General features: G+C 43.0%; 1 protein-coding gene across 2 annotated transcripts in view; it reads right to left on the reverse strand.

The window, feature by feature from the left end:
- LOC127066905 (follistatin-A) overlaps nt 1-13810 on the reverse strand; it is a 30505-nt gene that overhangs the window by 978 nt on the left and 15717 nt on the right. The window contains exons 3-7 of one of the 2 annotated variants that reach the window (XM_051001212.1): nt 12057-12245; nt 11621-11839; nt 10673-10909; nt 4023-4331; nt 1-2554 (exon numbers count right to left, since the gene is read on the reverse strand). The exon at nt 1-2554 is cut by the window's left edge and continues 978 nt beyond it. In XM_051001212.1, coding sequence (XP_050857169.1) covers nt 2433-2554; nt 4023-4331; nt 10673-10909; nt 11621-11839; nt 12057-12245 — 1076 coding nt within the window. In that variant the 3' untranslated portion in view covers nt 1-2432. The remainder of the gene's footprint in view (nt 2555-4022; nt 4332-10672; nt 10910-11620; nt 11840-12056; nt 12246-13810) is intronic. The other variant, XM_051001306.1, reaches the window with a different exon arrangement.

Genomic DNA, 13810 nt, shown 5'->3' on the forward strand with positions numbered 1-13810 from the left:
CTATTTATTTTTGTTCTTTTTTGTTGTTTTTTTGTTTTCTTCCGTATTTCCTTATCCCTTCGAAAGCCCTAGCAAATCCGATTTAATAACGTTTGACTCGGCATGGCGAGTTCTCGAATCATTCTACCTCAAGCATAGAAGGGTATATCCACGTCGTAAGGTTTCTTCTTTTTCCTGGAACAGTTTTGAGACTGTCAGGAACGTTAATCGTTTCGCGACGACAACGAGAACGGCGGCGACGAGAACTCGAAGAAGTTTACATTCCAGAAATTTGTGTTCTCGTGGGATAATCAAGGAAAAAGCAAGAGGGAGCCCACAGAGTCTGAGAACAGTAAACAGAGAAAGAGAGAGAGAGAGAGAGAGAAAGAGGAAGAGAGAGAGAGAGAGAGAGAGAGAGAGAGAGACGAGTATTATTATTGTGACCGATAAATTCCTCTCGTGAAACTTTTACCTCGGATCTCGACCGTCCGCAAACTGTGTATGCTGTTCCCACTCTCTTTCTCTCTCTCTCTCTCTTTCTCTCTCTTTCCTACTCTTTCTCTTTCTCTCTGATATATGTCCGAGGGGATCGACGAACCATAATTCAATCGACCGCGAAATATGCGTTCCTATTTGCAGATCGTCGATTTTTCAACTCGTACGTTTACGAGCTACGAAGAGAAGAATAGAATACTTTCCGAGATATTTTTCTGGAGAAAAGAAGAGACGAAATGTTAAATCGAGACGATTGTCCCCCTCTCTCTCTCTCTCTCTCTTTCTTTTTCTTTTTCTTACTCTTTCTCTCTATCAGTCTCGTGGCTATCGTCGTTACGCAGAAAACAGGTAGAAAGTGGTCCTCTGGTGACGTCGCGATGTGTCAGAGGCGAGTCCTCATCGTCGCCGAGCCGCCATCGTGGCGTCGCAAAAATTCCCGAGCTCGCAACCTCGTCGTTATTAATAAATTAAGTACGACGGCGATACTACTGTCGTCAGAAGAAGAAGGAGGCACACTTTGGACCGATCGAAGCTGAGAAAGAAAGGAAAAAAAAAAAAAAAGAAAGAAAGTTTCTTGCGTTCGAGTCATTTCGTAGTTTCGTTAAATGATGTCTTTCGATTTAGAGGTACAATTGATAATGCAACGCGTTTTACAATACGTGACGAATATATACCTAAATAGTAGAGATTTTAAGAGAAAAAAAGAAAAATTGTGATTTTTATTAAAGGATAATAAAGAAACGTTCGTGGATCATCGAATCATTTTTCTATGAAGAATCGCGCTCTTCTCGATCGTCCAATCGGTAAGCCGTGCGTCCAACCTCGCATAAATTGAAAGAATAAATATTGACTCGCGCTAAATTACTCGTCTATCTAATGTAAATAGTAAACATGCAGCTAATTATCCTCGATAACAATGCGTGGACGAGGAGGACGTGGGAGGAAGAAAAAAGGGTTAATATTTCGCTTCCTTCGCGATCTATCGTTCTCGTCCGTGATTCGTGAATTTTTCACGCGGTCGCGTTCCACGACATTTTGAATGACGACGACGACGAAGAAAAGAAGCGAGTTTTAAGAGCGAACAGGTATAGTATATATATGTATATATTACGCCGAGAAGAGTCGTCGGTGGGACACGCGCGCGATACCTTTTATCGGCTCTTTTATTTATCATCCTTCGTGTTTTTCTCGAGCGTTCGTCGCGATCGAAGAATTCTCTTGTGGTGGTGCATCGTCGCCTCTCGTGACTCGACTTTCTCCAGATTTTATTTTCGGTGGGTGATTTTCTCTTCCAACCTTCCTCTTCCTCTTATTCTTCTTCTACTTCTTCTACTTCTGCTTTTACTTTTTCTTCTTCTTCTACAATTTCTGCTTCTATCTCTTCTTCTTTTTCTTCTTCTTCTTCTTTTTATTCTTCTTCTTCTTCGTATTCCACGTTATTCGGGGATTTAAAAGAAGTCTTCTTGATTTTCTTTCGAAAATCAAACGAGATCTTGTCTCTTTGACCGTTTATCTCACCGTACGAGTGTATCCAGCTTCTCTCCAAGAGACATACGTACGTACGTACGTACGTACATACATACATACATACATACATACATACATACATACATACATACATACATACATACAAACATACATTCATACATACATATATATGTATGCATCCTGTCTTTCCCTTTCACTCTTACATCTCTCACCGATATATACATACATACATACATGTATATATCGTATGCGTGTATATGTATATTTTTATATATATACACATATACACATACACAAATATATACATACATATCGGACATATCAAAGTCATGGAATTTTCGTGAAAGGGATCGTTCAAGACGAAAGAGGGACAACTCTTGGTTTCGATTCGTCTCGTCGTTCGCGAGGACGATTCGAGTTGGTTGCATTTTATCTATCCTACCATTCAGTGTGTTAAACCTCTAAGCGCGCTACGTCGATGCCAATGAACGATGCGGTTGGAAAGTCTGAGAGGATTCTGAGTCTACCTCTGAAATCTTCCTTTCCTCGTCAGCCAAATCTACGCCATAGTTGCTCGACGTATTGTCCTCTTCTGTAACAAAAAATTCATGTTTCGCCTCTTGCACACCTTTCACGGGTTGGTTTGTTTTATGAAAAATATGTAGGAAACAAAACGAAACAAAAAGAAGGAAAAAAGAAGACAAGAGAAGAGAAAAAAAGTAAATAAAGAACACAAAACATTCCGATCGGGAAACGAATCGTAGTCTCTTTGAATAGGCTAACACGGATCCTAATCGCGTCGACGACAAAAGAAATAGTCTATTATGAATCGATGCACGAGCGACTTTCCCACTTCCGTGTTACACGCGCAACAGGTCCTTGCATCTCTCCAACACACGCTCGCACCGGCGCGCACGAGTGCGCTAGCTGCTGCTAGGTAGAAGGGGCGAAGAGCGCGACTACTATTGTTACGTGCTTTGTCGTGCAAATCGATTTCCTACCTGCTCGTCCCGCGCTTTGCTCGACGATTGAAAACTTTGAAAAGATAGGCATAAAAAAAATAAAAAGACACGCGCGCGCGCGTACATACTCGCACACAACGAAACAAAAAATAAATAAAATAAAAAAAAAGAAGAAGAAGAAAAGAGATAAGAAAGAACGGTGTTACATCGAATTCGATCGCGATTTAAAGAAAAATTTGAAAAGAAGTTTGAAGTGATTGGAATACATATACGGTAACGGGAAAAGAATCCGCGAAAGAGTGCGAGAAATTTCTATTCGATTCCTTTCCGGTTCTCCGATCTCGTTGCCGGTTTCGACGCTTGGCTATTTCTCGGAGGCCGTGGTGCGTTGGCTGCGTGGGCGCGTTTATTTGCAGACGCGACTCGAGCAAGGCGAATTCCACGCTGGATTACCCTGCCGATCGGTCGTTCAAGCGGACGGCGCTTGAATGGCCCACGCCATGTTCCGAGAGTACTAGAGAAGAGAAGAGAAGAGAAGAGAAGAGAAAAGAAGAGAAAGAAATAAGAAAGAAGGAAAGAAGGAAAGAAAGAAAAAGAAAAAAGAAATAAATGAAGTAAGCAAGTAAAAAAGATGGATAGATCGACGGTAGCCTAGACGAAAGTATAGACAAACAGGGAGAGCATAAGTTTTCTCGCGGTGATGTTGGTGGTGGTGGTGATGGTAGTAATAGTAGTACTAGTAGTAGTAGTAGTAGTAATAGTAATAGTAGTAGTAGTAATAGTAGTAGTAGTAGTAGTAGTAGTAGTAGTAGTAGTAATGGTGGTGGTGGTGGTGGTGGTAGTGGTGGTGGTGGTAGTGGTGATGGCGAAATCTAAAATAAACGATTCGTCGTCGATCCGAAACGAGCTGGATAAAAATAAACTAAGCGTCCTTTATAGTTGGAAGCCTAGAGCACGGAATATCAACGATTCTACGAATAGAGTCTTTACTTATCTTTATGTGTGTATACGTGTATGTACGTGCGTGCGTGCGTGCGTGCGTGCATGCGTGAGTGTGGGTGACGTGTAGGCTCGAGCCTCGTTGGATTGGTTGCTCACCGATATAAAGGGGAGACGTGTCGTAGGCGTTGCAGGGTCCGGCATGTCGCGTCTCGAGAACGAAGCCGGTGACGCAGGCGTCCTTGACGATGTGACACCAGCTGGGATAGGTGATGTTGTTGGTCGCGCACAGCATGGTCGTCGATGGATCTCGATCCCGATCACGATCGCGGTGCGTCCGGTTCCGGACGCGCTCCCGCTTCCGGGGGCAACGGTACGTGCAGGTCACGCAACGCGGCCGACCGGACTTTATCTCCGTCAGGCAGGTCTGCCCCTCTCGACAGCGAATCGTCGTGCAATCCGCGTTCTCTGCGGAACAAACAGGAAAAGCGCGCGACTCGTTAACCGTCACACCTACAAACCAAATGATCTATCCTACTCGATCGTTTTTATTCTACTTTCAAAGATACGAACTATTTCAAAGTTGAATAGTAAAATAAGAGGAACGATCACCGGCAAAATTGTTCTACGTACTACTCATAGCTTAACGAGGTTGCCTCGACCGCGTGGACCATGTAGACGATTGCCGCAATAATAAGTCGTTACACCTACTTGGGTCAATAACCTACTTCTCACGGAGAGAACGGGGGGAGAAAAGGATACGGTACCTAACGACGAACTTAGCCATTTATTTCCCTTCTCTACGTCATTCTCGAAAGATTTCTTTATTTTTTCTTTCTTTCTTTCTCTTTTTTTTCTATAGGGAATAATAATAAATATTCTGGATAAGGCTACTTTAATCCGACGATAGAGAGTAACTCGATCTTCCGACCGAAAGACGCCTAGTTCTAATAGAAAAATCGTTAATAAACGACGCGTGGAACGACCCTCGTCATCGTGCTATACTCGATTAGCCTAATGCTCGGCTTCTATGTTACATACGTCTAACGACCGCGAGATCGTTCCTAGCTACGACGTTATGCAATGGCTTGGAAAGAGGGGAGGGTCATTGAACGTTCAATCTCGCATGACATTGACACAGCATCGTTAACGTCGATTGGACTGCGGGTGGTACCACGAGCTTTGTTTCCTTTTCAATTGCGTGATTCACAAAGGTACGACCCATTCCGAGAGGAGTGCCTCTCTCGTTCATCTCGTTGTATCGTCGTCGAAAGAGGAACAAAAAAGAATTTATATATATATGTACGTATATATATATTCAAAAAAGGTCGAAAATCTGGAGAAGATACGTAGTAGGTGGTAAAAGAAAGAGATAAAAGGAGTAAAAAAAGAAAAAAAGAGAAAAAGGGGAAAAGATAAATAAAAAAAATTAAAAGAGGATGAGGAAATCACTCGACGCGTTCGTTGATGGTGGCTTATCCTCGAGTGGCGCGAAGAGAATCTCGATGAGGGAAGAGAGCGAGAAAAGAGGCGGTAAAAGAGTAGAGAAGGAGAAGGAGTGTCCGAAAGGAAAGCTCGGATGGTTCGTTCCGTGCACATATTAAAGAAGGTATATTTGCAGACACGTGCACTTTCGCGCCTCGGATCTTCGAGAAAGACGATTATTTGCACCGCGACACCTCGTCGCGCTAAACCGGCTGTGGTTTGTTTACTCATTTACGTTCGCTCCTTTGGCGAGTCTCGAGAAAAAGGGGAGAAAGAAAAAAATGGCCCTTTCGAGTCTTTGGGAAATGGTAAGCGAGCCTCTCTCTCCGAAATTCACCGATATAAAACACGTGTAAATGTGTCTTGCAAGAAAGAAGAATTAGATTGGAAGTCTTATTTTTAAATTCGAGAATAATACTCGATATCGTATTATTATATAACGAGCGTTTCCTTGCACCGAAGAGCTTCCACCTTGTTTCCTCGAATCGTCTGTTCGAATCGTTGTTTGGATCGGCTCACGCGCGTGCTCGGAATATCGTTCAACGTGGTAAGAATCGACTATTATTTTCGCATACTCGATAGTGCACGTAGGGAAAGGAAGAAGAAGAAAAGAAGGAGAGAGAAAGAAAGAGATAGAGAGAGAGAGAGAGAGAGAGAGAGAGAGAGACAGAGAGAATGACAGAAAGAAAGACAGAGAAAGAAAAAGAAACAGGAAAGGGAAGCGACAGGGATAGTCCGATAGTCAGATAGTTCGTGGACGGTTCACGCTCGACTAGTAAATGCGAATAATATTTTTTTCTTCTCCTCCTCCTCCTCTTCTAGTTCCGTTGGTACGATGACGACGACGACAACGATAACGATGACGACGACGATGACGACGACGACGACGACGACGACAACGACAACGACAACGACAACGACGACGACGACAACGACAACGACAACGACGACGACGACGACGACGACGACGACGACGATGCCGACGACGACGACGATGGTGGTACAAGTACGAGGAGAAACTAGAGGAGGGAGTGTGCAACACGGAAGAAACTAATTTTCGCCCGATAGATACGTCTGGTGATATTTGCCGAGCTGTCTAACGATCGTGCGACCGAGACCGAGCTCGGAGAAACGTTTCGCGGCTATGTCATTAGCTAAAAGAGCAAGAAAATAATGCTGCGAGACGTTGCGAGACTCGGACACAGGGTGCATCGACCTACCATCATTTTTTACCGGTGCCTGGTATGCCGACCGTACGCGTACCTCCTTCTCCTTTTTCTCTCATCTTCTTCCACTCTTCCTTAGTACTTTTCGTCTCCATGCGTGTAAAATGGAATATTATTTCGAATTTAACCGATAAATTTGTTAAGGCTCGTGGCTTAGCTCGATTCCAAGCCGAACCAGTATTATTCTGTAACCAGGACGATATGTAAAACATGGTCACGGAGAGTCAGCAAGCCGTGGTTTGCATACAGCCGAAGCTTTTTTTCGCAGCTTGTTTACAGTATAGAACTGCACGATGCCGATGACAACGAACACGATGACCGTTTCGCGCATGGGAAGAGAAGGAGAGAGAGAGAGAGAGAGGGAGAGAGACAGAGAGAGAAAGAAAAAAAGAAATGCGTGGGGTTGGAATAGAAGAAACGTGAGGAAAGGAGAAGCTCGACACGCTGTAAAGAGGTATTCGACTTGGAGGCATGCATCGATGAATGCGAACGTCCAGAGAATTCGAAGATGGCTGAGGGCATTGGAGAAAAGAGAAAAAAGTATAGAGAAAGAGAGAGAGAGAAGGGGGAGAAAAAAAGAGAAAGAAAGAGAGATTCATAAACCCTAATGCAGAATGGCCCACCTGTTCTTTTCTTTCTTTTTAGAAGTTTTCTATCGCAAGTTTGACGAATTTCGAAAACGAACATATTCAGGCAGACTTTGTTGCTTTAGAATAGATCTTTGAAAGCTATATGGTAGATCCTTCTATTATTCAATTTGCAAGCGAAGATCTGGTCATTTTCACGATACCAAATGTGCTTTTGTGTTACAACTACTTTTCTCGATATAACAAACATTACTCTACTATTTTATTTGACATGTTTATTAATACTATCTCATATAATTTATCGTTTGTTCTGCATAACGTAACTAATGCGTATATGCGTTCACTTACTTACGAGTCTGGAGAAATATAGTGTAAAAGGGAATTTTTAATAAAAGTGACAAATGTAGACGCTCTCTTACAAGACTCTTCTTTCGATGCATCGAGAACGTCGTTCTTCGATATATTCGATGCGCGAGTCGACTTTCGTATCGTGATCGTGGCTTGATCGATGTACCCCGAATTCACGAAACGCACCGTCGTTATTTTTAGTTCTGAGAAAGGTGGGAGGAGAAAGGGACAGAGAAAGAGAGAGAGAGAGAGAGAGAGCCGTTAATGTCGTAAACATAAAAGAGTGCGTGTCCTGGGCTCGAAAGAGAGAAAGAGAGAGAGAGAAAGAGAGACGCGAGTTTGCGTGGGCGCTCGCCCGGTGCGTGCATGCGTGCGTACGGTGAACGACCGTAGGGCAAGGACGTCACAAGGACACGCCCTTACACACGTTCGCTTCGAGCTGGCGCACGTTATTGCGCGCGTTTGTACAAATATTCTCGATGCAAGTCGTCCACCATAAAACGTTTTCGAATCTTTGATACCGTTCGATAGCAAATTCTTCACAGTATTTCGAACGTTTTTCTTATCCTTTTCTCTTTCTTTTTCTTTTTTAACAATTATTTGAAAGATATTACGATTAAAACGATAATGGGAGTTATTAGAAATTGAAACGATTTCAGAAGACAAAAATTTTTGTTTGTAACGTGGATGGAAAATATCGGTCGGTCGGTCGGTCGGTGGTTGAGCGTTCCACGCTTAAAAGCAAGAGCAAGAGCAACAGCAGGAGGAACCGCTTGGGCCGCTCTCCCTCTGTCAGCGCCAAGTGCAAGCACCTCGCGCTCGCGATTCTTAAAATAACGCACGCACACGCTCGCGGCTGTTACACGCGGCACCTATCGAAAAGAAGGAGATGGAGAAGAAAAAAGAGAAGAAGAGGACGAAGACGAAGAAGACGAAGAAGAAGAAGAAGAGAGGGAGGAGGATGACGACGAAATCGAAGAGAAAGAGGTGGAGGTCGAAGTCGATGAGAAGGAGAGTCTTCCTTTCTTTTTCTTCTTTCTCTTCTTCTTCTTCTTCTTCTTCTTCTTCTTCGAGGCTTGTACAGTGCGAAGCGATAGGTTAAGAGCCGACCAGCTGCTGCCTCCTGGCCATTTAAATACAATGACGTCCACGACCACGACGACGACGGCGTCGACGAGGACGAGGACGAGGACGAGGACGAGGACGACGAGGACATAGCTGTTGCGAGAAGAAACGTGCGCGCGACCGACTGGCGTGGGCGGGGTTACGCGCGCGTGAGGAGTCCCTCGATCCTTCTTCTTCTCCTTTTTCTTTTTCTTCTTTTTCGTCTTCTTCTCTTCCTCCTCTTGCTGCTGCTCTTCCTCCTTGTTATTAGCATTCCGCGTTACTTGCGCGAATCGGCGAACGAAACGGTCGCGGGATTATATAGCTCAAAGGCTATAAGGGGTGCAGTTATGCGATCCCAAAAGTTTACATCGTTCGCGATCAACGATGTGCCATTGACTTTCACCTTTTTATAACTTCTTTGCACTTTTGATTTTATATCGTTTGATCGGTGCATTCGTCATCGCTCGTCTTCTCTTCCATACATCTTTAAATATGTTTCCACGAAAAGTGGTTTCACGAGCAAATTCGTCGGATAATCGACTCGAACTTTTTATTGGTAATACGCTTGAGGTTAACGAACGCCTTCTGACACCAGTCACGCGTCCGGCTATCAGCTGTTTCGACTACGCCAGCTGGGACCGTTGACATGCATTTCAATTATTTCTGCTCACGATGGTATGCACTTTATAAATAGGACTTGGTAACATTCCAGACCTTGATGAAATTATCCGATAGTTCGATTTTGGCACCCGGAACAACGAAATTGTTCTTACAATGAGGATCGAGATCGATGATATTTAAGATCTCGTCGTATTTTCATCTTTTATCGTACGTAAGGAACTGTGTCAAGATGAAGCAGAGGGTATTCATCCATATCGAGAAATTTATATCCTACTTTGAAAAACAGTAAAGAAAATAAAGAAACAAGGAACGAATCGGTGGTAACGATCTTTCTCGTGAAAAGTTATTACGCACGATCGACTTCCCGACGAGATGGTAATTTTCTAGTCAGACAGATCGAGGCGGTACTTGAATCAAAGGGTCGATAAAAGCTATAGATCTCTTTTCTCGAGAAGAAGGTGATTTTGTTTGAAAATGATATTTATAGAGAGAGAGAGAGAGAGAGGAAAAGAGATAGATAGATAGATAGATAGATAGATAGATACAGAGAAAGAGAGAGAGAGAGAGAGAGAGAGAGAGAGAGAGAGAGAGACAGTCGGAACAGGAAGAGAACAAGGAACATAATGACGGAAGGATGTACGGACGAGTGACAATTGTATCGTCAGTGCCGAGTAATTAACGCGCCATCGAATCGGAAAGCTTTACGTGAGAGCGACGAACTACATCATCTCTCTTCCAGACTGACTTCTCTTTTTGTCTTTTCGATTTCAAATGGTTTGCATGGTTAATACGGAAGATCCAGAAAATGATGTTCATCTTACCTCCACCCTTCTTTCTCCCTCCCTCTCTCTCTTTCCTCTCTCCCTATCTTTCTTTTGCGCGCACGCTCTCTCTTCTTTTTATAATTTTTTGTTCTCCCTCGCCTACCCGCCTGCAGATCGCGTCTCGGTCGACGAACTTCCTGGAACGATCTTGCGATTGCCTCCCGATGTTTTTTACCACCGTCTCTTTTCCCTTCTTTCCTTTTTGGATCCTCGCGCGGGACGTTGGATACTCGCGGAATGCACCGACCGACGTTCATAATCGCAGATTCCTCCTCGCTGCATTACTTCTCCTCTCTCTCTCTCTCTCTCTCTTTCTTTTTATTTCGAGCAGCGTATCTCATCCATCGAGGATGATCGTTTCCAGAACATATTTCGCTCGTAAAAATATCTTCCCCGTTCGTCGATTTTACTCAGTTCGCGAGATATTACGAAACAAGATGTTCATCCTTTGTTCCGGAAATTCCGCGAGTATACGAATTCTCTCGAGCAATAATCGACTAACCGGCCGAGATCTTTTTGATTGCGAAAAGAAGGGATGATATTGGATGATAGGGTTGTTGTAGGGATAAGTGGTAAGAAGAAGACGGATAAGAATAAAAGGGTAGACTCACGTTTGCAGTGGCCCTTATAGGCGACCGGAATGGCGCGACCCGCGCGGCAGGCGGCGAGTCGCAGGTGGCAGGCACTCTTGTAGGTGTTTCCGTCGGCCCCGCAAACGGGGCGCGCGGCTGCGAGCTGGTGCGAGGGCGCTTGCGGGCACCTGCGGGCGCACCTCACGCAGTGAGGACTTAGGTTCTGGTCCAGCAGGCAGCTCCGACCTTGGCCGCACCGGACCCGTGCGCACGAACCTGCTCGACACTTTACACGTTATTACGCACGGTCGTAAACCGCCCGTGTCGTCCTAGACGTATCGCGTTTTTCGTTACAGTTTCTACTATTTTGCATATTTTTTAATCTATCCTTATTTAAAGTTCTCGCTTCCTCGCTCTTCCTTGCTTTCTCTTTACTCAGCCAAGTTGTCGATGATTACCCCGAGAAAAATGGATTACAGAGTCTGCGCCTCAACGCAGGTGAAAATAACGAGCCGGAAGGCTGCGACGCCTCGACGACGTTAGCCGATTATCCCTTTCGGAATCATTGATCTTACCGGGCTTCGAGGCTTATGTAATTTGCGACGCTCCGTTTCGTCGAAACCGTTTGAGGTTTTACGCCTTCCTACGCGGTGCAACCCCTCGAGCGTCTAACCCGATATGCCTGGCGCATTTACTTTTCCATTTATTCTTTTTCTCTCTCTCTATCGTTATCACTTTTTCCTCGGTATATCATCGACCATTTTCAACTATACTTTTTATCGAATAAATTACCTCGATTTGTAGAAGCGATATAAAAGTGAAAGGGATCCTGTTCTATGATATGACGTTTTATTATTTTTTCTTTCTTATTTAAATTATTCATATTTGAAATCGATCGGACTCGTACTGTTACTACTCGGGCTGCTAAAAGAACGTCATACTATGTAGTCACCTTAAAAAAAAATGTCTCGGTTTATACATACTCACTTTGGCAGTGGCCGGTGTAGGCAACGGCAAGTTCGTGGCTCCCCTTCTTACAAGCTCGCTTCTTGAGCCTGCACAAGCTCTTATAACTCCTTCCGTCCGTTCCGCAGACCGGGCCACCCCCTCTCGGTGCTTTGCATTCGGGGCTACAGACGCATCGAGGCCTTCCCCTCCGCACCACGCACTTTTTCCCTTCCTCGCATTTCACTTCCGCGCAACTCTCTGCGAACAAACGATACGTGCCCTTTTCTTTTTTTTTCTTCTCTCTCTTTCTCTCTCTCTCTCTATATATATATGTCTATCTATCTCTCTCTACCTTTTAAAGACCATTCTTCCACTCTTCGTCCTATTAAAACTTTCCGATTTGGAATTTTAAGTTAATTTTCTTTCTTTCTTTCTTTCTTTCCTTTTTTTCTTTTCTTTTCTTTTTTTTTTTTACCTCTGCAAGGTCGACATTGAACGCCACCTCCGAGAACTCTCCAAAAGAAAAGACTTCCACTGTCCAAATCTTCATCCGAGTAAGCCGTTGCAGCAGCCGCATTCGACGCGCAACAATCTTCTCTCGTGACACCTTGAGACAATAATTCCTTGCAGCGGCCATTGCTGATCGATGACCAACAGATACCACCTGTAATAAATCAACGACCGTCGTACGTAATATCTTTTAAAAAAGGATTTTTAATATCGTTTTATTTTTAATAGCGTTCCATGTCGAAATGTTCTTTCATAAATTCATATATTCATCTAATACTTTTCATAACATTTTCTACGTAAAAGATCCCGGAGATTTTGCATTAGATTTTACTCTTATTAGAAAGTATACATATTAGTCTTGTAAATGTGTCAAAAAAGAAATCTTACAGACGGTTTAAATAAAGTCTGAAAAATTGAGTACCAGTCAATGTGTTAATAAACTAGATAGATAATAATCTCACAGAGCAAAGGCACTATGTAGTCCAAGTTATATTGGTACGAAGGATTTTGCATTACTTTCTATGGTTCAAAGTTCATACACAGAACTCTCATAATTTTCTCTGAGCAATTCATTCGTTCGTATTCAATAGAGATTTACATGTTTCACCGACCATTTACTTGCTAATATTCTTGTTAGAATCTATGAAAAAGTAGAACGAGGTCTTTTCTCGCCTTCCTTGACTATTATAGTATTGGTTAGTAACAAAAATTATGTATATCTTGTTCCACTCCCTTTCTCGATATTTCTTGTCACACAATGCCATTTTTTCTTGTTTTTTTTTTTTCTTTTCTTTTTTTTTCTTCATTTGATAAAAAACTTTAATTCAACGATAAGTTACGAGCATAATATTTCGAGAGAGTAGACAAACAAGATTTTCCATCGCTAAGCCGAGTATTTTTGTTCTCCGGGCGAGTAGCATACACGGATGTCTTGCAATATTCTAACCACAAGTTCGGAACAGACGACATTGTTTACTGAACTCTTGAGAGAGAGTAGCCTTTAAGGATTCCTATTCTCGATGTACATAAACGCGTCGAGACATTCGCGACATTCCTACGAGATCGTACGGTGTCGGTAATGTCGACATGTTTTATATTTTTAGTCTATGTATGGTCAACAGAAAGTATTCAGAAAGATGTTCGAAAGTTTTTCTATATTTCAGAAAGATCATCGAGGAATAAACGATCCGATTGGTTACTTCGTTCGGATCAATACATGGTTCATTCGTATGACCCTTTTCTTAGATGTTAATCGATCGGTCGACTATTTCAATGGGTTAATTAATTCGAATTGAAAGGAACAATAGAAAAAATAGGTCGGAGAAGGAGCAACAATAGTAATCGAAATGCTTACGTCACAACAAGACGTGTTTCGTATAACTATTGAAAAACATGTTTGAAAGTTTTCCTATATTTCAATATGGTCATGAAGATCCATGAATGATCCATTCGCGTCATTCGCTTAGATCAATGCAATTCAATCGTATTATCCTCCTCGTGGACATTAATCGATCGGTCGAGAATTTCAACGGGTTAATTGATTGGAATTGAAAGGAACAATAGAAAAATAGTTCGGAAAGGAACACACAGCGATAGTAATCGAAACGTTAACGTTGCAACTTCCGGCAATCTCAAAGACGAAGTTACATGACGCGAGTGGTCCGTCCGTACGAGTGGCCTGTTTGCGTTCGTTGTTCCTTTCGAACCTTCCTGAAAAGG

Source organism: Vespula vulgaris, chromosome 1 (assembly GCF_905475345.1).
Source record: "Vespula vulgaris chromosome 1, iyVesVulg1.1, whole genome shotgun sequence".
NCBI lineage: Eukaryota > Metazoa > Arthropoda > Insecta > Hymenoptera > Vespidae > Vespula > Vespula vulgaris.